The sequence below is a fragment of the Prosopis cineraria genome, unplaced genomic scaffold (genome assembly GCF_029017545.1).
Source record: "Prosopis cineraria cultivar Desert tree isolate PC_DT_omini unplaced genomic scaffold, ASM2901754v1 PC2, whole genome shotgun sequence".
In the NCBI taxonomy this organism is placed as follows: Eukaryota; Viridiplantae; Streptophyta; class Magnoliopsida; order Fabales; family Fabaceae; genus Prosopis; species Prosopis cineraria.
In genome coordinates this window covers 13,259,833-13,284,708 of record NW_026555333.1, presented here as the reverse complement: position 1 = coordinate 13,284,708, position 24,876 = coordinate 13,259,833, and the positions used below count along the sequence as shown (strand labels likewise).

The window sequence follows — 24,876 nt, the reverse complement described above, 5'->3', positions numbered from 1 at the left end:
GCTCACAAGTTTGGTTTGGTTTTGAGGGGGGAAAAAACCTAGACCAAACCAAACCAATTGATTTAATAATTTGAGACTTTTTTAGTTTTTTCCTCAAACTGATTTGGTTTGGTTTTTGAGTGATTTGGTTTAAGTTTAGATGAAATTTGAAATTATTTGATGAGATATTCTTCTTAATACTAATATATAACTATTAATTATTATTTGCAATAAAAAGACTTCTTGAGCATAAAGGAATATTTTTTTAATAATTAATTAGCATATTTAGCTATTCGAAATTGATGCATTATCTTTAAAACACTTGATTATAGAATTCAAAAATTATCTTAAACAATTATAAATAACATTTAGTTAATTATAACTTATTATTACTCATGATTTACAAATAACTAAACTTGTAAAAGGGAAAAAAAAACTTTAACAGATTTATAAAAATATATATAATAAAGTCTTGGTTCAATTTGAATTAAGTTTTCATAAACAAAGATTTGAACCAAATCAAACCAATTAGTTTTTTTAAAAAAAATCAAACTAAATCTCATTTATAATATATTTTAATCTATTCATGTTAATTTAATTTATTGTGATTGGTCTAGATTAATTATGAACACCCTTAGTAAGTTGATTCATATTAGTTAGAGCCATTGACTTTTAGATATCGGATGGATGTAAAAATAAAAAAGTTTAAAAATTATTTTTATCCTTAAACTATATATAAAAACTTACAAATGCTCTTAAATTTAATCATGGCTTAATTTGGTCTCTCACTTTAAAAATTTTTTTTTTATTGCCTTGTCGTTTTTCATCAACCGTTATAAATTCCCACATTATATTTTTTAATATATTTAATTATAAAATATTTTAAGTTGAAAAGTAAAAATGACTTTTTAAATATAAGTTGAGCGACAAAAATAACTCTTAATTTAATAAAAAATATTAAAAAATAGTGAAATCTATCAATAATTAATGGATGTTAAGTATTTTTAATATCTGAATAATGATAAAGAAAATCTTTTAATTCAAGAGACACAATTAAATTTAAGAGCATTTGAGGTGTTTTATGTATAGGTGAAGGATAAAAATAACACTTAATTCAAATAAAAAACTCAAATGAAACAGAAGGTGACGGCACGCTCTATACAGTGCGTGGCACCAGCAATTTCGGGCCATCGATAAACGAATTTAGCGTTAGCAGGAAAAGGAACTAAGGAAGACCACTCTTTCTCTCCATCCATTACTGGGTTTTGGACGACCAGAAGATGGCAATTTCTTTAAATTCAGTCATGAGCTTCAACTCTTCGGTATGCTTTTCTTTGTCTCTTACTCCACCATTGGTTTTAATTTCAGAGTTTTCCTATCTGGTTCTTTGTGCCTTTGTGGTAATTTGCTGAAACTCTAAGCCATCCTATCTGCCAATCACCCTCTTGCCAACGTTCTGAAAACTGTGAATCACTTCATCCTTCTCTCGCCATTTGGAACCATAAATCTTTCCAGAAATAGAAGGGGTTGGTGGTATTTATGAATTTATACTCTTTTAGTCATTCGGCTTCTACAAAAACTACTTGAAGGTTCTGGCTTGAGTTGATCGTACGCCACGGATAGATTGATCTTCTCCATGTAACTTCGAAGCTATTGCAAATTTTTATTTAAATTTTAAATATATTTAGTTATTTCTGTCCTTGAAGCTTCTTCACTTAAGTAAATGGTATTGCTGCAACAATATTCTAGACGTCATTTTTTTGGTGAAAAAGGAATTGCAGATCAAACAATCGGGTCCGTAAATGGTGTTCTCCATCATTTTGTGTTGGTATTCGGAAAAAAAATGCAGTTTTGTGTTACTTTTTGATTGATTTGGAAATGAGAAGTATTCAGAAATAATACAGAACTTGTGTAATTATTTGTAATGAGGGCGTAGCACCAATTCGATATTGGTTTGACATTGGATTTTTAATTTAAAAAAAGAAAAGAAAAGACCATGTTTATGTTTTCCAACGAATTGATTTGTCATTGTAGCATTTCGATTTTCCCATTTTTAGTTTGGTGATCTTCCACTTATTAGTTACTATTACTTTAGTTAGTTGGCTATATTTATGTTTTAAGAAAATTTTAACCGTTTTAGCCAATCTTATAAGGTTGAAAGGGTAAATTTTATAAATCCTCACTTCACTTTGGTCATCTAAGGATTATAATATTTTTTTTGGTACGAGAAGAGAGGCAGAAGCCAGGAAAGAAACCTAGGCTCAAGCTACGGGGCCAACATGCCCAAATTGCAAACCACTAGTCATAAGGTTTCTAGAAGCAAAAGGAGGATCTGCTAAAGTCACAAACTCCTCATCCATATCACGTGGATCTTAAGCAAGCTAGTGCGTGGAACAACCTAACTCTGCTAAGAACAATAGTATTATGCCAACTATTTAATGTTGCCATGTAAATTTATCGCAAGTTTGAAATTCTTCTCTGAAAATGTAGCCTGTACTCTTGTTTCATGGAATAAGTTATTGAAAGAAACAGGAAAGAAATGTACAGCTTCTTTTGGTGGAAGAGGTTAAGGAGTTATTTTAATGTTGAATTTTAGATGTCCAATTGCTATTGTCTAACTCTTGAATCATCTGCTTTGAGAAGTTTCACCTACCTGCTTCTAGTGTCTATGGCAAACATTATGGGATTCTAAAGTTCATGGCTTGAGGCTGTGCTAGAATGCGTTGAAGTTTTGATGATTCACTGGGAAATATAACAGATAGAGGTTAGGCAGAGAACATAAATTTAAGGTTCGGTTTGTGTTTCAGGTATTCAGAGTATTAATTAGATGGTAAGAATTAGGTTTCTTATATTGGTAAATGTAAGAATCTGTTTTAAGGTTTTCGTCAGATTACAGAGTATGGGTTAGAAAATACTCTTATAAAGTTGTGATCCACTGCAACGTCTTTTACTGCTAGCTGCCAAATCCCCTCACAGGTAAGACTGTAGGAGTATTCTAGGGACTTCCGTTTACATGACTGATGCCCTATTCATATTTAGTCTAGTTTGGGTTGATTGAAGTGAGAAATATTGCTTGTCGCTCTCTAAGTATATTATGGCATATGATGAAGTTTTAGGGTTTAGGGAGCTGTTTGATGATACCAACAAGGATTTTACTGTTGATAAAAAGCACTGACTGATAATCTGATGGATTATCAATGGTCGTTTTATGTTTATCATCATCAATCACTTCATTGCAATTTAGCTATGGTTTTAGCCATTGTCAGTTTTTTCAGTACTTACATGTCTTTCATTTTCTGTCAGAAGCTGGAACCCAAGTACCATGATGCCTCAAGATACCCTGTTGGAGCTTCCCTGCCAAAGGCCACTAAGCTCACACTATTCTTGGTAACATCAGCACGAAGAATGCATGCCAAGGAAAAACGACCCGGCACCGTCTTTCAGTTGCAGATAGTGATCAGCTTGCCGCAGATGCTGATGGCAAAAATTCTTCTGGTGATGCTGGAGGATCACCGGCTAATGATCAGTCACCATCCATAAATCCACCTCTAGAAAATGTCCAGTTCCAAGCTAGTGCTAATGCCAATCCCAAATCAAAATCTCAGACATCGGAGGTTTCCAATGGGCCAGCTGTATCTCCTAACTTACAATCTACAACGAAAAAATCTCCTTTGACTGCAAGAGAGAGGCTTAGGGCAGCTCGAGTCCTTAGTAGGTATACAGAATCAAAAGAATCTTCTAATAAGTCAGACATGGGAAGTAGAGTGTTGGATGCTTTAAAAGAGAGTGATCGTGGGAAGAAAAGGTCAAGGCTTCCGGAAGCCCCTACAAATTTATTTGATGACAACAAAAGGGGGTTGCCCAAGCCAGGATGGACCTTCCAATTTCCTGGGGGTTTTGATCTGTTTATCATTGCCTTTTCATTTGTTTTTATCAGTACTTTGATGTTTGCAACAACTTACATCGTCTGGAAAGTTGGTGCGATCCATTTTAATGAGTACTGAGATGAGGAGTTGGTAACTGTCCACCAGACACACAAAAAGTTCATAGATGTGTGGGATGAATATGCTTGTTTGGACAAGCTTCAGCTTCTTCAAGGCCTGATGAAGTGAAGTGAGGAACTGAAGATCAGTTTTTCTGATTATAGATTAAGATACTTGACACTTGTTATCTCTTGGGAGGTAGGATTAAGATTTGCTTTATGCAGGATGTACAAGTGAGTGATCAAATACTAGCTTGGTCTTAAAATGCCATGTATATGTATCTAGTCCTTTGCAGTTGTTATAATGCTTCCCTAGACTCTTCTTTCCCTTCCGTTGTTATTGATGATCTCTTTGTGCTGACAATATGGATAAAATAATAATATCGGAAAAAGGTATTGTCTTGTAAAGCATTCAAAAATTCTTCTAACTAAATACTCTATTTGTCTCAAATTAGAAGATAATGTTAAAAAACAATTTTGTCTCAAAATATAAAACAATTTTAAAATAAGTTTTATTAATAATATACTTTCAATATCATCCTTCAAGAAAAGAGAGAATTAAAATAATATTGTAGTGAAATGATTAAGTGTGTAAGGAAATTTTTAAAAGTTTATTGTTTTGTCATGAAAAAATAAGTTTGTAAAGTGTTTGTGTTTTGTTGGTATGTGCAATTTTATTTTAAATTATCTTATAATTTAGGATGGAGGAAGTAATTCTTTTCTTGATATTGCAAGGTTCTTAGATTTTGTTACAAGCTAAATTGTTAGAAATCTATATAAACAAGGTTAAAATATGCTTTTAGTCTTTTAATTTTATATCATATTTTTATTTGATTCGTTAATTTTATGATGTATCTTTTCAATCCTCTAACCCTAATATTGTTAGTTTTAAATGACTATTTTTTGTACTAATTTGTTAGTTTCTTTTTTTTTTTGAGCAAATACTAATTTGTTAGTTTCAAATGACTGTTTTTTATACTAATTATTGTTTTTTTAAAAAATAAACTTAATATGTCAACATTCAAAAATATTTTGTCAATATTTAAAAGTTTAATGTAAATATTTTTATAATAAAATTAATGTTGTTAGGATTAAAGGATTAAAAAGAAATTTTATAAAATTAAAAGATCAAGATAAAATCTAGTATAAAATTAAATGATTAAATATATAATTTAGCCTGTAAACTATGAAATCTAAATGTAGGTGTCAAAACTTGTTATTCCTCTTGTTAGAGTTGGAATACGAGCGAGCCCGGCCCTTATAGGCTCAGCCCTTGAGGGCCTGAGCTCTAAAGCTCGATTCCCTATTTTGAATCTCATTTTTTAAGTTCGGCCCTTATGTAAAAGGCTCAAGGCCGGACCTACAAGCCCTTTTTTAAAAAAATAAAATTAAAATTAAACATTATAAATTAATTAAAATATTTTGAAATTAAAAAAATAAAATTCTCATAATTTTTTAAAAATTAAACAATACACATTTAAGAGTCTAGTAATAAAATTTAAATCTTAGTTAAAAAATAATTTATTTTTTATAAATATACAAATATAATAATTATAGAAAAATAAAAAATATCAAGAATTTTATACTATACACTGATATTTATTAAATTATATTAAATTAATTTTAGAATAAATTAAAATTAATAATAATATAATGTGTGTAGGATCAGGTGAGTAGATCATTGCTTCAAACACGTGTTCCATCAAAGAAAATAATAATAATAATAATATAACAGGGCTTGAAGGGCTGCCCGAGCTCGAGCTTTTTTTTATAGGATTTAGCAGGGCCAAGCTTCAAGCCCAATTATTTTAAAAAAAAATTATTTCCAAAGTCTAAACCCTTATTTAAATAAGGCCTCCAAGTCCGACCTTTATTCCCGACTCTACCTCTTGCTAATACCTATCAATTGCTCTCTCAATATCAGAGTCCCAGGGAGTGGTATCTCCTATCCTTTGGTTTTTTATTACAAGTTTAGTATGTTGAAAAGTTGTTTGTTTTGTTTTTGAAATGCCTGTACTTTGTAAGCCGTTCACTTGTTCTTAATGAATATGATTCCTTTGTTATTAAAAAAAAAGCTATATCAAAAAGATTTTTGAAGGAACAGAAAGAGAAATAAAACCAATAAGAGTTGGTATTATACCAAAAAAAAAACTAATAAAATTGAATCTAACGAAAGAGGCTAGTCCCTTACAATGTCATAGATCAAATTTCAATTTTTAGTAGGAGAGATGCCTATATTTAACACTCAATCGTGCTTTGTAAAAAATTACCTTTAATAAAAAGATATTTGTAAGCAATAAAATAAATAAGGAACAAAATAGAAATAAGTATGGAAAAATAACGTTTGGGATGTGTTAGAAAATAAAATATTCATCTAAATAATGTTTGGTATGATGAAAAACAAAGAATAATGGAAATAAATATCATTGAAATGGCTAAAATCAACCTCATGAAAAAAAAAAGATAAAAAGGTTAGGACTGAAGAGAAAATATCAATTTATTTCAAGGAGAAGACAGTACCTCTCCATCACTTTATTGATGGGGAAAATTGAAGACTTCTTCCTTTTTTTAATTAATATTGAAGTTTTCCTTTTCCCCTATGGAATGTGAGTAGAAGTGGCATGCCATCACACCACTCATGGTTTAAAGCTTTTTTATCGCCTATTATTCCATTCCCCATTGCACTATTCACCCACATACCAACCAAACAATTCGCTAATTTAAATTATATCATCTATAAATTAGAAATAATATATGACTGATTGGTCAAACTTGCACTAGTCAATGCGGTGAACATGTTTATTTTGGATGAATTTGGGTTCAATTGGGCTGATTATTGGTACAAGGGCATGAGATGACCAACAGTGAAGATTTTGTACCATTTGCTAAATGGAAGCAGCGATGGTAAATGGTAGGTTACTTTTTTTGTGGCTTGCTATATAAGAGTAAAACCAAAATGCTATATATAATTTTCACTTGTCATTGCTTATTCCCATATTTCAATCGATCTTCTGCCCCACTTTGAGAATGATGAAGGATATGTCTTATGAACAATAATTGGACCTATTCTCACCCTTCATTCCACATCCAAATCATTTTCATTTCTTCCCTTCTCTCTTTTCCTGCCTAATAAGTAAGTTTTGATACATTTATTACTATTCCATGATTGTACCTTATATTCTCATATTTATCAATAGTTTTTCCCCTGTAACTAAACGTGCTCTCAAACTTATCTATCATATTGCCCTATAAAACACTTACAGCCACGTTCAACCAAAAAAAAATTGTAAAATTTATCCCTATTACTTTCCTTTTGACCCTGCATCATCCAGAGCTAAAATTGATGGTAACAAAAATTCATAGCATCAAAAAAATTTCCAGAGAGTAATGCAGTAATTTATTTATAAAACTTATCTCTGAAATATTTGCATATTATATATATATATATATATATCAATTATGATCAACTTTATGTACATAACAATGGGACCAGAAGCACATAGGCTAGCAGCAGCATCTTAACGTAGGGTGGTCAAGAACAGCTTCTCACATTTTTATCATGAAGCTTCACTTCACTTGCCGACTATATACGCACATCAAAACATGGACATCTTTGTGAATCTGGTGATCAAACCAGTGAATCATTAAATCAATACCTTAAATGAATGAAATGCTTTCTTTGTAATAAGTCTAATGGCAATTTCATTATAATTTTAACTATTAATTTTTGAACTAATATTTTGATTGAATCAATCATTAGTTCTTGTTTCAATATCTTGACGGCCTTACATACATACATATATAAAGATTATGCAGGGAGGAGGATATAGGGCCCTAGTGGCTGAGATTTCAATCAGACAAAAATGAATGGAGAGAAAGATGGCGAATTAAAATTAAATACGGAATCAATATGGAACCACAGATATTGTAAGAAATGGAGGACTCACCTCACAAACAGAGAGAGTGGTTGATCAGAAGTCTTGTCACTCTTTATTATGTGTTGCAAGAGTGAAACCATGGCCCTACCCTTCTCACTCTAATTCAATCTTCTTTGTTTGCTTCTCAATTTAACTCTGTGAGTCCCACCTTTCCCCTCTCTTTTACCTTTCAATCAGATTGATGATGCAAACCAAACCATGGAGATTGGAACCAACCTACCTTTCATCTTTCTAAATTATTAATGCCTTTCTTCATATTCAATGAATCTAACTTCACTTTTGAGATTTCTTCATCTGGTCTTGCATCTGTCTCTGTTATCTTCTGGTCTAGCTTCGTCTTCATGGGCAAAACCAAACTCTTTCATCATTTGAGTCCTTACACTGCTCTTCAGCTTCAAGGCTTGTGTAATAAACTAAACCCTGTATATTGATTACTTCATGGAAAAGCAGAAAATGACAAGTACTATAAAAGTAGTGATTTTGGGATCTGGGTTATGCTCCACCTTCCTAGATTGTGATACTTTTTGCGTCGTACGTTCAAAATAGTAATCATGTGCTAAATCTTTTACTGTTACCATATCTGGCTATGGCAAAGCTCCAGTACGTAGTAATGATTCCTTAATCAATTATGGCCACTAACCGAGTTCTGCTTCTGATGATATCACGTGATTATACTCAATAGGATCTAATTTAGTCCTTTAAACATGAATTAATATCATCTTAAATTGGGTTTGTTCGTTTGTTCAAGATTTCCTCGATACGATAGAATTCTAGTCCAAAGCCCTAAGTCAGCAAGGAGACTAATTAATAATTGATGTTATTACTGTTAGGCCTTGCTTTTCCTCTTTTTTTTTTTTTTTCCCCCCCCCCCCCTCCTTGAACTTAGATTCTTCACAGGTCCAAATCTGTTAGATTTATCTCCAAGGAAAAAAAGAGATAAAAAAGAATTCAGGTTGAGGTGACAGCAGAAACAGACAAAACAGATTTTCAATTTGACCAATAAAAGGTCACTGCATATCACACCAATCGCCTATCAAGATGAGGGGAAAATGAGCCATTAATAGTGCAGGAAACAGTGTGTAGCTAGCTGGAGTTGGAAGACGAAGAAAGATAGTAATAATAATAACAAAGAGCATGAGAAAGCCAGTGAGTGTGTGTGAGAGAGGGAGTACTTAGAATGAATGATTATTTGTATTGTGAGAATGGAAAATTTCTACTATTCTAGTTCTGGTTCTAGCTGGTGGCCTGTGCAGGGCACAAACAGTAATGGTCCTTCTCCCTATTCAGTTCAGACTCCAGTGTTGCCTCATCACATCTCTGAATCATGCTCTGTTCAGTTCTGTGAGTTCCCTCATTCATGGCCTGCAGAAGATAAAGCTGCCACTGCGTCCAAGAGCCATAGCCAAGCTGAGAAACGTCGTAGGGACAGGATCAATGCACAGCTTGCCACTCTCAGAAAACTCATCCCCAAGTCTGATAAGGTAACATGCATGATCTGATCATCATTCTCATGCCTTCCATACTCAGTTCTTCTGGTATTCTATTCATGTTCTGAACTTTAGATTATGTTATATTTAGATTCCATCCACGTTAAGCCCCCGACATGAACGATCCGAAGTCTAGATTTACATCAATTGAGTTTAACTGGGATCACAATGAGAGAAATCTCAAGGTTCATGAATGAGCTGATTGACCTAGTAATGAGTTAAATAACTGAAATCCTGTTTTAGTGAGAGGGATTTACTTACACCGTCAATTTGAGGGTTGCTTATTACCTCCTATACGCTACAAGAATCTTATGATTACTGTTCAAATCTAATCAATTGGAAGAATAGGTGTTAACCCTTTAATTTGGAATTCTGACGAGTGATCTGAACTCTGAAGTATCAAAACTCGTTTCATAAATGTGTTCCATGAGCCACAAGTCCATAACTGAAGCTAATAATAGATGAGTGTGGTTGCAGATGGACAAGGCAGCATTACTGGGGAGTGTGATAGAGCATGTGAAGGATCTGAAACGAAAAGCCATGGATATAGGCACATCCTTCACAGTCCCTACAGAGATAGACGAAGTATCAATAGACCAAGACGAAAGCCCAAGCTCCATCAACAACAAAGCGAATTACAAAGTGAAGGGAAACAATAACATAGTGATAAAAGCTTCAGTGTGCTGCGAGGATCGACCAGAACTGTTCTCAGAACTCATCAAAGTGTTGAAAGGGCTGAGGCTGACGGCTGTGAAGGCAGACATAGCCAGCGTGGGAGGTAGAATCAAAAGCATATTGGTGCTGTGTTCTAAGGACAGTGATGAAAGTGTTTGCGTGGCCACTCTGAAGCAGTCTCTTAAATCTGCTGTCACTAAAATTGCTGCTTCATCCTCATCAATGTCCGCTGCTTGTCCTGCAAGAAGTAAGAGGCAGAGGTTCTTCTTGCCTCCACCTTGCCTCCACTGATACTTACTTTCTCAGGGCTATTCTACTGGGTGTTGTTATAATTATTTTTCCCAATATTTATCAAATATATATAGTTTTATTTTTTTAAAAGATTATTAGTTATTATTCTTCACTCTTTACTTGAAGTATATTTATAAAAAAATGCGTGGAACCAACCTCTTCTACGTGAGTTCCAATCCTACTTACTTTCATTAAAATGCTTTGTATGTATCAAAATTAAATAAAATGAAAAATGACTAAATAATTATTTTAAAAAAATTAGACTATTTTTTTGAGAATATTTTGATTTATCTTACAGTTTGAAAAGTGATTTATGTATGTTTTTATATAAGAATATTTGTGTAATTTGAACGTTTATTAAGAACGAAATTAATTTTCTTTCCGTTGTATTAAAAAAATGAATGAAATTAACTTATCCTTTTCTATTATTATATCTTTTTTGGAACTCTCTTAGGGAAATTTTTTCCATTGGAAGACCTTTTAATAAGTTTCGCTTACATTGGGTATGCTGCGTATGATTAGACAAAATTTAAGTACATTTTGTAATATTTATTATGAAAAAAATGACGATCACACGAACAACTCCGATCAATCTTATCTGTTAAAGTGGTAGTGAAAAATCAAAGACAGGATCAAACTTTTTCTAATGTCAGATTTAGTTTTCCAATGATTTTGGTGTGCCACAAATTAAGGCAAAGTTAAATGAGAGGATATTATTTTTAGAAGGGGAAGGAGACAAAACATAAAAAGGAAGTTCAGTGTATGCGGCCGCTTGATGCTTCCTAAGCAAACTTGAGCATTTTAATGTTATGAAAAATGAAAATGGAAAGTAAACAAGTTGGGAGAGAAAGGAACGATGGCCACTTTCATGATAAAGGATCTCATCCAATCAGAAGGATAAAGCACAAATGAGGAAAAGAAAGAAATCAAATCCCCACTTATCTTTTTTAGATAGCTTTGCCTTCTACTATCCAACAAGGTTACTGATTAGAGACTGAACATTAGTTCCTTCACAGACACATGCACACCACTGCTCCTATGTCTTCTTGATGAAGAGATTGAAGTTCTAATCATGATAATTTGAACCCCTTAAACATTATTTTAGAGATTGATTTCTAAACGTGTGCATAAATGGCATTGTTTGAGAAAAAAATAACATTTTAAATGGCGTTCAAATTTCTCAAGCAGCTGTCACCTGAAAAGATATCCTAAAAAAAAAAAAATCAATCAAGATCCAATTGAGTTCTATGCATGTGTATATAGTTTGCTGACAAATAGCACTTCCGTCTCTTGCAATAAGAGGTCTTTCTGGAATTTTTTTTTTGTATAAAAGATTTTGTCATTTAAAAAAAAAAACTGGACCACTGTTCCCCTTAATTCTTTAAAAATTGCAAGAAGAATTAACTATGCTTTGAAGAGGAGTCTTCCAATAGACTGAGTCAAAAATGGAACAATGGTATAATTTCATACCATTTTAATTAAGTAACTGATTTTTCTAGTACATGAAAAACGATTAAAAACAACCCGTGAAAAAAATGAGGGGAGCATATGACTTTGTCATAATTTATAAAATATTTTTAGACAAAATCACAAAGAACAAAAAACTCATTAAACAGACTTCACAGCATTTTTAAAAAGATAAAAATATAAACTTTTAAAAATTTTATTCATTTAACACTTTATTTGTAAAAGAATAGTAAAGAGAGAGAATATAATGGGAAGAGTAATATTAAAAAAGAATTATTAATAAAATTTTATTTACTCCCTCTGTTAAAAATGTAAGGTATTTTTTGAAGGGTTCGATATTAAAAAATATAAAATTTTTTAATTTTTTGAGATATAATCATTGTCTTTTTTTTAAGGTATCCCTGTTGATAATAATGTTATATTTATTCTAGAGTATTTAATGGGGATACATATATAAAAATAAGGTAGTTTGAAAGTAGGTAACTACTTCATTGGGAGGTAAGACTCGGTTAAAAATATTTTATATTTTTTAATGAAGGGAGTATATAAAAATATTTTATTTTCAAAATATGAAATTTTTTAAAAAATATCTTATTAAATGGGATGGAGAAAAAACTATGCTCTTTTGATTCAATATATAAATCACTTTTTAAAAATATAATCTGATTCACTTTATAAAGTCAATTTATTGATAGAATTGTTTTGTTTTAAATTAAAATTTTTAAATTACTTTTAAAAATTAAGAGAAAAATAATAAATAATAATTATATAATTACTTTTTTTTTTAATTGAGGATTATTTTTAAATTTTTACTTATTTTTATTTTTTATATTTTTATTGTATTAGTAAAGATGGGTTAGCAAAAATATTTTATAATTAGAATTGAGGACAGATGAGTGGAGAGAGCGAGAGCGAGGAGACTTTGGGCAAATAATTGTGCCAATGTACAGGAGCTAACGGCTAGTTGCAGAGACAAGAAAAGTAGGTATGGTTTGTAGGTACTTTACTGGCAGGGGAGGCGCTCTCTGTGTACATAATACAACGTTTGACTTTTAGAAATCATCAATCAATCAAATATAAGGAAAGCGCCCCCATTGCTTGCTTGCCGTTAAATTTAATTGGCGAATCTTTGTTCATAATATAATGAATTTATATTTAAATATCTATTAAAATATATATTTAATATTTAAAGTTGAATCGTATCTCAGGGAGTTTGAAATCACTTTAACAAGAGAAAGAAGGAGCAACTAAAAAGCCACATGAGAGAGGGATTCAGCGCAAGTTGATGAGATGGGCTATGCTATGCGTGTGGACCCAAACGTTCAGCCTTTATTTAATTAATGGAAACTGCTGCTTTTTGGATCGTCGAGATAAAGCCGCCCGAACAGTGAGTACGAGGCTGGCTCTTCATACTCTGCACACCACTCAAATTCAGCCAACTCGGTTCTAATCGGGCCACGTTAATCTTTTTTTTTTAAAAAAAAAAAAAAAGAAAGTCCCGGGAAAAAAAGTGTCTCAGCGTAGGATTATAGGATTGAGGTTGCTCGGGGAATGGGGAAAGGCTTTGATCCTAAGCGGCAGGGCGAAAAATATCATAAATAATGTAAGTGTATAATATGTATATTTATGCATGAAACACTCTGCAGGCCTCCATCCATCGCACTCCAATGGACTGGATGATCATTGTCCAGCACATCCATTCTCTGGAGGTGAGCCTCTCATTCAATATTTTAAGACCCGAATCGACCTCAGTATTTTAAGACCCAAATCGTCCCAAACAGTCGTACCAGTTAAACCATGACTTGAAGAAGAAAATGATCTGGTTTAATCATTTGACCCGTTCTGATAGTTGACTCGGACAGTCTTTGAAGACCCGAAGCAAACCGAAACCCAGAGTGGTCGAATCATTTGGACCCATTTTTCAATATCTATGTATATAAATATTATTTTTTATTTAATTATTATATCACCAATTCAATCACCAATCCCGATGAACCATAAACCTCGACCCATTGATATTTTTAATTATTATTCAGTCTGATTTTAAAACATGTTCTTATCTTAAGCTTCAATTAACTTGTCTTCCACTCTTATGTCTATTTAATTTGAAGTTGCTAAGCTAGAGGATCATTTTCTCTCACCCGAATCCATTCAAATTTTTTGCTGATATGTATGCATGTGACTGCGCAAATATATATACGTTTATCGTCGAAATATTGAGCTCCAAAATATACAGCTTACACACACGCTCACATGTTGATCTCTAAGTACTCGATGATGAATTCATTTGCTTCATTTTTTATGGATTGTAGGTAAAATTAAAAGTTGTTAAAGTTGCAGAAACATATATACAGCAGATGTGTTTTGTGCAAAGTCATGCGCTTTTTATGAATTGTAATATGCTCCCTCTAATCCTAAGTGTACAAGTTAGTTTGAGGGTCTTATTTTGATTCTAATTGCAAGACTTCGATATTTTTCGTCTCCTCCTAATTTATAGTTTTTTTAAAACTGTCTTTATTGATTGTCTATAATAAATAAGGGGTTTCATCTACGAGGGTAGTTTTTTAATGTAAATAATCAAGGGGATATGAGAAATCCAAGGAAATCAAAATACGTTTTTTAATTATAAATAACTAACTAATTAATTTTTATAAATCAGTTATTTAGTTTTTACATTTAACATGGGAGAGAAGAGATTGTAGATGTCCATGGAGATATTTCCTTGAATTTATTGTGTATACGATGTTAGAAGAATGGCAAACTCTCTAAAATATATGACAACATATGTATTTTCAAATCATATAATTTTTAACAAGCACCAACCTTTGGTTTGGATAGTGAGAAAATTAGAGATGAAATAAAACTATGACCTCAAGGAGTTATATATATTAGTGTTACTAATGTAGTAAGTACTATTTGCGTGTCTAACTGTAATAACAACTTACAGTTTTTGTTTTTTGTTTTTTTTTGTGTTTTGGGCCAGAGACCAGAGTATTCCTATTCTCATTCCAATTGATCAACTCTTTTTTTTAACGCTTTCCTTACCCCCCCCCCCCCCTCTTTCTTTTCTCTCTCACACCAACCAACGTCCACCTCAACTAATCCCTTCACCACATCCATATCACCATTCATTTTGTGTTCTCAAATTTATTTCTTAAAAAAATAAATACTCTTTTTTTTTTTAATTCCGACCAACATAGACAGGCCTAGCTTCTAATTAAACTAACATATAAAGCGCCAAATTTTATTAGTAACCACCTGAAAAATCTAATCCCTCCGTTTTTAAATATAAAAAAATAATTAAGTCACACAGTTAAAGAAAATTATTAAGTATAATAATTATGTCTAAAAATTTAAAAAACTCAACTAAATTATTCTTGTAATTAATGAAATAAATTTGCCTAGTAAAATAAACATGAATTTTATACAGGGATAATTTAAAATAATAATAATATATGCTTCTTTAAATTTATAATTTTATTTATAAATTAAAATAAAAAACATGGTAATTTTTTTAATATTCGAAAACAAAAGAGATGGAATAACTAAAAAAGATCAGCCACTTGTTACTTGGACATATTTAGGGAAAACCGTTGTTGGAATCGGTTACACAAATGCGAGAAGTTATAACTTCCATTTCTGCTCCTTAAACCCTCCAAAATCTATATATAATATATATATATATAAACCCCACAGAAGAAGAGGAAGAAGTTGAGGAACAGAAACAAATGCGTTGGAACTTCACAAGACCTCATTTACGGTTCATCCCAACAACTCTCCTCCCATCCCCTTCATTACCGTTACGAATTCCACCCTAGTTATAATAACCTTTCTCGCATTTTCGCAAACAGGGTCCGGTCTATCATGGGTCCTCACCTCAACAACGTCGCTTCCGATCGGGTCAAGGGCTCTTGGAGCCCCAAGGAGGATGCCACTCTCATCAAGCTCGTCCACCACCACGGCCCTCGCAATTGGTCTCTCATCAGCCTCGGCATTCCGGGACGGTCCGGAAAGTCTTGCAGGCTCCGATGGTGCAATCAGCTCAGCCCAGGCGTACAGCACCGTCCTTTTACTCCCGCCGAGGATGCCGTCATCGTCCAGGCTCACGCCGTCCACGGTAACAAGTGGGCTACCATCGCCCGTCTCTTGCCAGGACGAACGGACAACTCCATCAGAACCACTGGAACTCCACACTGCGCCGCCGCCGAGCGGCGGAGATGTCTTATGTGTCCGGATCGTCAGAGGCGGACTCTACTGTGGTAATGAAGAAGCGGCCGGAGCCTTGTGATCCCCGAATGAGTCGGACATATGGAAGTCAGGGCAGCGATTGAAACGGCAGTGCCTCCAGAGGATTTCACCGGGAAACAATAGTTACAAGGATCCAATGGTGGACTCTGTGACGACGTCGTTGAGTTTGTTACCCTCCAGAGAGAGAGTGGATGGAAAAGTGAAAGAAGAGAACGAGGAAGACGAATACGAAGACGGAGGCGAGGGCGAGGGCGAAGGGAGTGAGAGCGGGAGGCGAAAGGAAGGGGAAGAGCCGTGGTTGATGAGGATGATGAAGCGCTTGATAGCAGAGGAGGGTTAGGAATTACGTTGATAGTTTGCGGGCCGGTGATAAGCCAGTTCTCAGAATTGGGCCGGGCCTTAACATGGACCCGTCTTCTATTCATAAGTGAACCCATTTCTTATTCTATTAATTAATGTTGAGTTCTGTTCATACAAAAGTACCTAGGGCTATGTTAAGTTCGTGACTTTTTAATTATTTTAAAAAACCATAATATTTTATATTAAGAGTTATGGAAAGATAATAATGGTAAAATTAAATTTATTGACACTTGAGGCTAATTTATATTTTGAAATTTGAATGATAAGAGTGGGGTGGAGTGGTGAGGGGGTAATGATGATTTATATTCAAACCAACTTGGATATAGAAGAAAATTCATCCGAAAAACATATTGCTGGCTCCGTCATTATGACCCAATATCGTCCAATTGGCTTAGAGGCAAAAGGCCCATTGAAATCTGATTTCCACTAGTGACATGTCTCTCTACACCTCAAAGGTAACCCAACAATAACTAAGGCCAGTAGCATATAATATAATCAAGCAATATAAGGGGCCTACGGCAACTTTTTTGCTGAAAAAAATAACAAAAGAAAAAGCCTCCAAAATACAAGCCACGTCTCAACGGTGAAATGTTAGATGTAATCATGGACTGCTTTTATGCCAAACTCGCAAATTGGTCTGATTGGAGATGAGGCTTCAGAGAGATGCAGTGCGTGGGAAGATGAAAGAGCTTCAATCATTTTATGGACGTAAATAAAGCTCTATTAGAAGCAAAGAAAACTCCCAAACAGTCCCCATCTCCCCTCCCTTAATTGAGTGGGTTGATAGTAAAAGGTGTCAAAATAATTATGGTTATTCAAACCTATCCTAATGATATCATGCACCAAAAAAACTAGGATCATTACAAGAGAAATTAAAGAAAACACTTCAATCTCTGAAGATAAGCTGTCTAATGCCCAAAATAAGCCCATGCAGTAGGCGCTCACAACAGGAATCTCTAGTAATAAGATTGTAACTGTCACATCCACCTCAATGTTTCTATACCCCTCACTCCAGCACCTTTGAATACAAATTTTTAAAGGAAGACGCTGAATACAAATTTGAAGTTAAGGATGAGACTGGAAAGCAGTGAGAAACTGATGCAAAACTCCAAGCCTTAACAGTTGAGTAGCAATTAAGAGGCTTGGACAATCTGAAGCGAGCAAGATTCATAGCAGTCTAAAGGACACAGATTCACGCAACCTTTTTGAGAGCAAAGAAGAAGGATAAAGTCCTCTCTTCAGGCTTCCCAGTTCCCAGCTCCCCCTCCCTCAAGATTGTCGCATCTTTCAATCTCTTAAAGCGACTTCATTCCTATCGTCGGCCAAATCCTTGTAAACTGATTGAAACTGACAGTTGCGTGTCTAACAGGCTGCACTTTGATGTAAATAATGGAGACGTATTTTACTGTTATCAAGCATGAATCATTTGGACAGGGGAGAGAAAAGATAGAAGAAAAGGCATTGCTGGAAAAGAACAAGTACATCAAAAGTAAAGAAGTTTCATATAGCTTCCCTTGCTATGACCCACATTTGGTAGATATGATGCACTAGAATTCAGGGCCAAGTCAAAGTCCTTTCTACAAGTTTAGGACAATAATGCGATCCACGCCAACCGGCCTATGTATTTTTTCATGGATACGTTAAAAGCAGGTGGAAAAGAGGCAAGGTTAAGTTATCACACGGAACTAGCACATGAATAGAAGCCCCCATAACATGATGATAGATAGCTGTGCATATCAATCATAGACCAATTATCCAACTACCTACCACAGTACCACTTCCCTTTTTACCTTCAGCATTTGTTCTTTGCATCTAAAAAAAATTACCATTGATTTCTTCTTTTTTCGATTTCAACCATTGATTTCTTCTGCTCATCGAACAAAGACCGCTCCCATGTAAAATTCTCCCAGCTCCAGCCGCTAAAATTTCCTTCATATTGATTATTATACATAGGGAAAGCAAAATTATAGCATTCAGTTGCTCTGCTTTTTTATCTCAAAAAGCGTGAGAAACATGAAGTGGTAGTAATAAGTAGTGCTAGTCTATTTTCTCAGAGACACAAGGCAAAGAAAGCAGCAATCAAACTCAGAAATATATAGAGAGAAGTGTCATTGTCTTTCATCTTTTGTTGATTTGGGGACCCATCCCAAAATGTCTTTCCATTTGCGTGCCGAGAAGTTGGACCAATATATGTTCAAAGCAGCCCCCACACACAGTCATAGCTGACTAAGAAGAGCAACTTCTCTTATAACTTTTATTAAACAAGTGGCGTCCGGGAGCACTAACCAACTTTTGATTATCCCCCATTACTCCATCATCTCACCTGAGAGCGAGCACAATTCAACATTCTCACAAACAAACAACTCCACTGTCTTCATCCTGCGTGCTTATTTTATGGATAACAAACATTCCCAGTCTCAGATAACGAGAAAAAAAAAATCTGTTGAGAAATTGGATCCTAACGTATTAAGCACAGAAAAGTCATTCACAATTGACAATCCATTTTCTTGTAATTATCAAGTATTAACCAAATCTTCCTACATGATTCAAAACAGAATCAAGCTGAAGAAATTTTGTTCTACTAAACAAAAACTAAAAGAGAAGATCACAACTAGAATTGAAGGTCGATTCTAATTGGTGGTTCCTGAATCAAAATCTCTGGAAACGACGAATCAACATCAACTTGAATAGAAGCTCTGCAGAGTGGGCAACTGGAGTGATTAATAAGCCAGTTATCGACACACTGACAATGGAAACAATGACTGCATCCGGGCAAGACCTTCAATTTCTCGCCATCTTCGAACATGCTAAGGCAAATACAGCAGTCTGTTTCCTCCAATGCGCAATCGGAGTCCGACGGCGCCTGGTGCAAGATTATCGGCAATTTCTTGATCGAATCAAGGTCGAGACCTTGCGACGGCGGAGGGGCCGCGTGACGCACCTGACTGGAGTGGAAGGTAGTGGGAAGGTGGTCCCGGTACCGGCAGATCCATCGAGCGCAGAGGAAGAGAAGAATAACTAGAAAGATCAAACAGAAAAGAAAGACGATGAACAAGACTTTTCTGCTGCGGACCTCGAGGTTATGGTTATCCAGCTCCGTGTAGTGCCAATTGAACACCTGAGCGTCTTGCTGGCTTGTCATGGTGATCCTGGTGAAGCAGAGATAGCAACGGCGTCGAGGTTCGAGGTGGCGGTGGAGGCCGTGACTGCGGCGGACTGTCGGTGGCTGCGTATGGTGGTGGAAGAGAACTTCGCCAGTGGTAAAATCGTCGTGTCATAAAGTGTGAACGGAGTAGTGTTGTTACAGTAACTATACTACTATTGTTCTGAGTGTTAACTCGGCTAGTGAGTGTGTAGCAGAACCATCGGGCCAACGTGACTTATATAGTTACGTTCGAGAGTAGACATACTCGCAGACAGAGCGCGTGGGGAATTTGAAATTTTCATGCGGTAATGGTAGCGATTGAAAGATCACTGCCATTATTCATATTTTAATTTATTTTACTGTTTTCGCGCTTTTTAAAAAGGAGAGCAAATTTTATAACCAACATTTCTAAGTGCAGTGCATTTGCCTCATGGGGAAAATATATATTGAATGATGTTATAGTGAGTAATAAACTTTAGAGCAGTCAGGCCAAAAAATAAATAAATAAACTTTAGAGCAGATTGTATAATTTTAATAAAAATATAATAAGCATACAAACCTTAATAGAATTTCAATTATGTGAAATTAGATTAACTAAAAAACGTTTATTTGTCTTAAAAATATGCATTCTTAGTTCATCAATATGAAAATGTAAATATTTATCACAAAATTTTAGAAGATCAGGATTGTTATTGATACTTCTTAAAATTACTGCTAATTCTTAAAATTATAACTTAATATTTACTGTGTCATAAGAATTTTTAAATTTATATCTATACAAAACAGTTGATAATTTCAGAAAACAAAGATGATATAAAAGTGTTTCCCTAAAATCTTAGCAATTATCATTATATGCTATATAATTTCAGAATCGATATCCGTTATATTTTTTTTTTGTCAAAATATATAGAGGGTGTTTCCTTACTATATAAGAAAAACACGTTTGGTGTCACGTCGAAGGAAAAAGAAGAAAGAATTGAAGTGACAAATTCATATTGCTTTTTATTGGCCAAACAAATTCATTTTGCTTTTTATTCTAGAAGGCAAAAACAGCATCAATTAAAGAATAGTTCATTTGCCGTGCAAGAACAACACATATGCATAGTAGCCGCCATTAACTATTAATTACTAATTATTATTATTATTATCATCATTATCATTATTATTATTATTATTTTATTATTATCATTATATCCTGTATTTGTTAGTGATTTAAATTTCTTTTTGGAGGTCAATACTCGTATATTGTATGTAGATTTGTTTCTAATATTATTATTTTTTCATTGCTCCATATCTTTCAAGAAATATCCCCTTAACATAATTGTTTAATGATATACTACATATTAATGCAGGTTTTGAATTCCAGTTGCAAGAGGTGAGGTTAGTCTCTAAAATTTTAATAGACTTTAAGGTTACATTTAGTAAGGAAAGGGTTTTAAGGGAACGAGAAAGCTAAGGGAATAGGAACTAGTGTGCAAAAATATATAGGCCTTTCTTTTATGAAACTAATTATCTTACATGTTTAGCATGACTGGATCAAGGAGTAAAAATATTTAAACGCAAAAATTGAAAAGCCAAATAAAGGATAGATATCAATATCTATCCTTGATTTAAAAAACAAAGTGTATAACTAGCCTTTACAGTATAAAGAGTTGTAATATTTTCATCTTTAACTCAATTCATACAATATTGGATAAGTGAGGAATTAATAGAGTTTAGTGGGAGATAATCTAGACTTTAGAACACGTCTTGTGTGTTCATGACACGTTATGAGGTAGCAAATAAAGAGAAGCAACGGTGTTGGATAGTTATCATAAGTTGCTTGTAAGAATACGACAATCGTGAGCTGGGAAACACACACATGTGGCTTACGGCTCATTAGCTTATTACGGATCATCAATAAGCTAATTATAATAATAACAATCACTTAACAACTCTCCAAAAACCAATTACCTGGCAGTAATTATATTATTCAACTTATCTCTCCAAATAAACTCTCGCCCTCATATTCTAGATAAGATTAGAATGTTCAACTTTTAACCTTTTACGTATTTATTTATATATATATTTGCAGGCGCCCATTTTACTGGGGACTTGCATTCACAATTGCTTAGTTTTTATTTTGCGGTGGTAAACTGTAAACTCCAATAATTTTAATCGATGTTACCGTGCTGGATAAGTTTAGTCTCACGTTGCTTATATTATTTAGGTTGAATATATAAAATGCAGGCGTACATTTTATTCGAAGTTTGGATTCATATTTCCTTCATGCTTTTTTTTTTCTTAGCATAATTCATTGGAGGATTTCTGCCGTCCAAATTTGACCCATTGTTCCAAATTGATGCTTTGAAAATTATATTAAGCACAGTTTTTAATTTTTAAAAAATCTTGAAACTGCTTTCACAAATAACGTTATAACAAGCAAAGTTTTTTACAGTTAACTTAGGTTATGATTAGATTTTAAAAACAAATTGAATGTACGACACATTCTTATTAGAAAAATTGATTGAGATATAAAGAATTAGGTTCATGAAGAAAAGAAAAGGAATTGCACGTGAATTTCATTTTGATAAATATTACCCCCATCCTTATTATAAAAGCACCTTCTAAAAGAAATAGATGGTCTTTATTAATTATAAGTCATTAGATAAATTATTAATTTGAGGTGTATTGCAATAGAAACTTAGAGTAGAAAACAAATTGAGGGTGTTGTTGCTTTGCTCGTTGGTCATAATGTGCGGCAAGTTATTTCGGTCCACTAGGATCAGATCTTTATTGATGAAGAGGCTTCGGCTGGTTCTATTATATTCACTAACGGATAAGATATCAAATTTAACCAACGGATAAGGATTTTAATATTTTATCCCATCCCAAACCTAGCCAAGTTCACACTTCACCACACTGTCATGGGAAAACGTGTTGCCGGTTGGATTATATTTAAAGTTTGGATGAGTAAAAGATTAATAGTTCAAACTCTTCACTTTAAGTGCGGTTTTGCAATTTCAATATGTTTCCATTAAATACTTTCTTCTAACTTCATCCTTAACAAGTGATTAATTTGTGCGTGATTTGTGGCAAATCAACTAGTCCCCCACAAAAAATTCTTAGATTTAATAAAGGCCATTTAGGAAAATTATCTATCACTCATTAAGCTGTTTCTTGTGCTTTTAAATCTATATGTCAAAATCTCATAATTAAGGAGGATAGAAGAAGTAGATAACTTGATGGACGGTGTAATTTTACTAAATTATTATTATCATATATTGTCTCTGTTTTTTTTTCGTTTTTTTTTACCTGATTGCAAGGTATTGTTAAGCGCGTATTAATTCTTTGTTAAACAGTATAAATTGGACAACAAAATTTTGATAAACCAGCAAATAAAATGGGAGGGATTATTGTATAGACTATGGAGAGCACTACAAACTTTAAGAACACTGTCATTATTGTTTTAGATATTCTGAATGACTTCTCTGTATATGATCAGTCCAAACAAAAAAAAAAATCTTTGTTAATATCTGGGTAAGATTATCCATAAGACATATAAATGATATAGACCAGAGGGCGTGATCCATTTTAAAGATTTCGACAGGCTTGGCAAGAATATATATATATATATAAAATATCAAGGAGTTGATTTTTAAAACTTAAGTCGCCGCAGTCAAGGATCGAAACCGGAGATGACTATACGATTCACACATTTTAGGCATTATATCAAAAATTAGCTTTATCTTTCTAATATTTGCAAGGTAATTTTTCCTCTGTCTTTAATATAAGGAAAATTTAAAAAACTTGATCCTTAATAATATAAGACAAACTTAAAATAATTAATTTTATTTTTTAATTTTACCATTGTATATTTATCATGATTTGGATTTCTAAAAATAATTTATTATATTTATTAATTGCAAGTAAGGATAAAATTAAAAAATTACACATTATTTTTATATTTTTAAAGAATAAATAACCAACATTTCTTAAATAAGCAGTAAGTTGGATTAGCTTTGCTCTGTATTAAAGACTAGAGGGAGTATGTCTTAACAAGCAGTCAATAACTAATGACTTTTGTGACGTACGGACTCCTCAGAAATGGACTTTACCTCTCTTGATATGATATAGTAGCCGTGAAATTACCACCTCAAACAGTCACGGAGGAAAAAAACCGAGTATGGTCCTAAGAAATATTTCTTTTTTGTTTAGAAACAAAGAAGCTGACATTAAAATTCACACAATGCTTAGGAAGTAATTAACAATAATATTTAGTAATTCGTGATGACCTTTGAGATGACTGCTGCATATGGCTCTAGCCAGATCATGCATGGCTTCACCTTTGAGTGAACATTGATGGGTAGATATGGACGAATACGCAATCATGAAAGAAATTGGATCACTGGTTTCACTGCAACTGAGGAAAGTCACTGTTCATAAATACTACAGCTGGGGGTCTTAATGTACGATTCTTCATGAAATCAAAGATTTGCTGGGAAAAAGATCCTGAAAGGCTGCGGTGTATGCTAAATTTTCAAGCGGTACTTTTTTTTTTTAATCTTCCAATCTTTCTTTCAAAAATAATTACTCAGAGAAAGCTTTAAATCTAATTATTAATAGGGAGTTCTCTAGAGTAGTCCATCATTTGATGATCCATTTCGATCAACCATATTTTTTAATTTGTAAGACTCATGAATGCGTTAGTTGACTAGTAACACGTATTGAAATTTCATTGACTTCCAAACCTCCATATGTAGTGTCGAGATCTCTTATGTAAAATTTAGAATTTGGAGTTTAGGATTTACTCCTGATATATTCTATTGGATATTAAAGTTTAAAGTTTAAGATTCAAATTTTAGAATATTTACAATGCACATTTGTGCTGTTTAGATTGATGAATGAATTTTAAATATAAAATTTTATACTCCTTCCATTCAAAAATATAATATATTTTTTTTAGAGATTATATGTTAAAAAATATAAGATAATTTTTAATTTCTAATTAATGAGTACTTTTTCAAAAATATCCCTAATAAGTAAATTATTCAGACATTTATTTTTTAATAAGATACCTTATTAAACAAAAGCAACACATGGAAATATAATATTAATTTAAAAATAATTAATTAATAGTATTAATTTAAAGATGATTAATTAACTCATTATGATGTGAGATTCGATTAAAATGCCTTTGCTTTTTTTAATTGATGAGAAATTAAAAAATTCATATATTTAAAGTTATTTGCTTAAATAGTGTATTTTTTTTTAAAGGTGAATTGAGCTTCAAAGCAAAAACAAAAAGATTGAGAGTGACAAATT

General features: G+C 33.2%; 4 protein-coding genes across 4 annotated transcripts; 3 read left to right on the top strand and 1 right to left on the bottom strand.

Moving 5' to 3' along the window:
- The first annotated feature begins 1,151 nt into the window (after window positions 1-1,151).
- LOC129302040 (uncharacterized) lies at window positions 1,152-4,289 on the top strand. The gene is given in 3 exon segments (XM_054940700.1): window positions 1,152-1,301; window positions 3,283-3,403; window positions 3,406-4,289. Coding segments are annotated over 3 exon segments (741 nt in total). The 5' UTR covers window positions 1,152-1,259; the 3' UTR covers window positions 3,984-4,289.
- A 4,660-nt stretch (window positions 4,290-8,949) lies between these two features.
- LOC129303638 (transcription factor bHLH51-like) lies at window positions 8,950-10,507 on the top strand. Its single transcript, XM_054943078.1, has 2 exons — window positions 8,950-9,380; window positions 9,864-10,507. The coding sequence occupies exons 1-2, from the start codon at window positions 9,081-9,083 to the stop codon at window positions 10,350-10,352; spliced, it is 789 nt and encodes a 262-aa protein (XP_054799053.1). The 5' UTR covers window positions 8,950-9,080; the 3' UTR covers window positions 10,353-10,507.
- A 5,176-nt stretch (window positions 10,508-15,683) lies between these two features.
- On the top strand, window positions 15,684-16,614 carry LOC129302547 (transcription factor MYB44-like). Its single transcript, XM_054941485.1, has one exon. The coding sequence runs from the start codon at window positions 15,684-15,686 to the stop codon at window positions 16,080-16,082; it is 399 nt and encodes a 132-aa protein (XP_054797460.1). The 3' UTR covers window positions 16,083-16,614.
- A 2,279-nt stretch (window positions 16,615-18,893) lies between these two features.
- LOC129303328 (RING-H2 finger protein ATL66-like) lies at window positions 18,894-19,775 on the bottom strand. The gene has a single exon (XM_054942582.1). It carries the CDS (start codon window positions 19,567-19,569, stop codon window positions 19,039-19,041), a length of 531 nt encoding a protein of 176 aa, XP_054798557.1. The 5' UTR covers window positions 19,570-19,775; the 3' UTR covers window positions 18,894-19,038.
- Window positions 19,776-24,876: the final 5,101 nt, after the last annotated feature.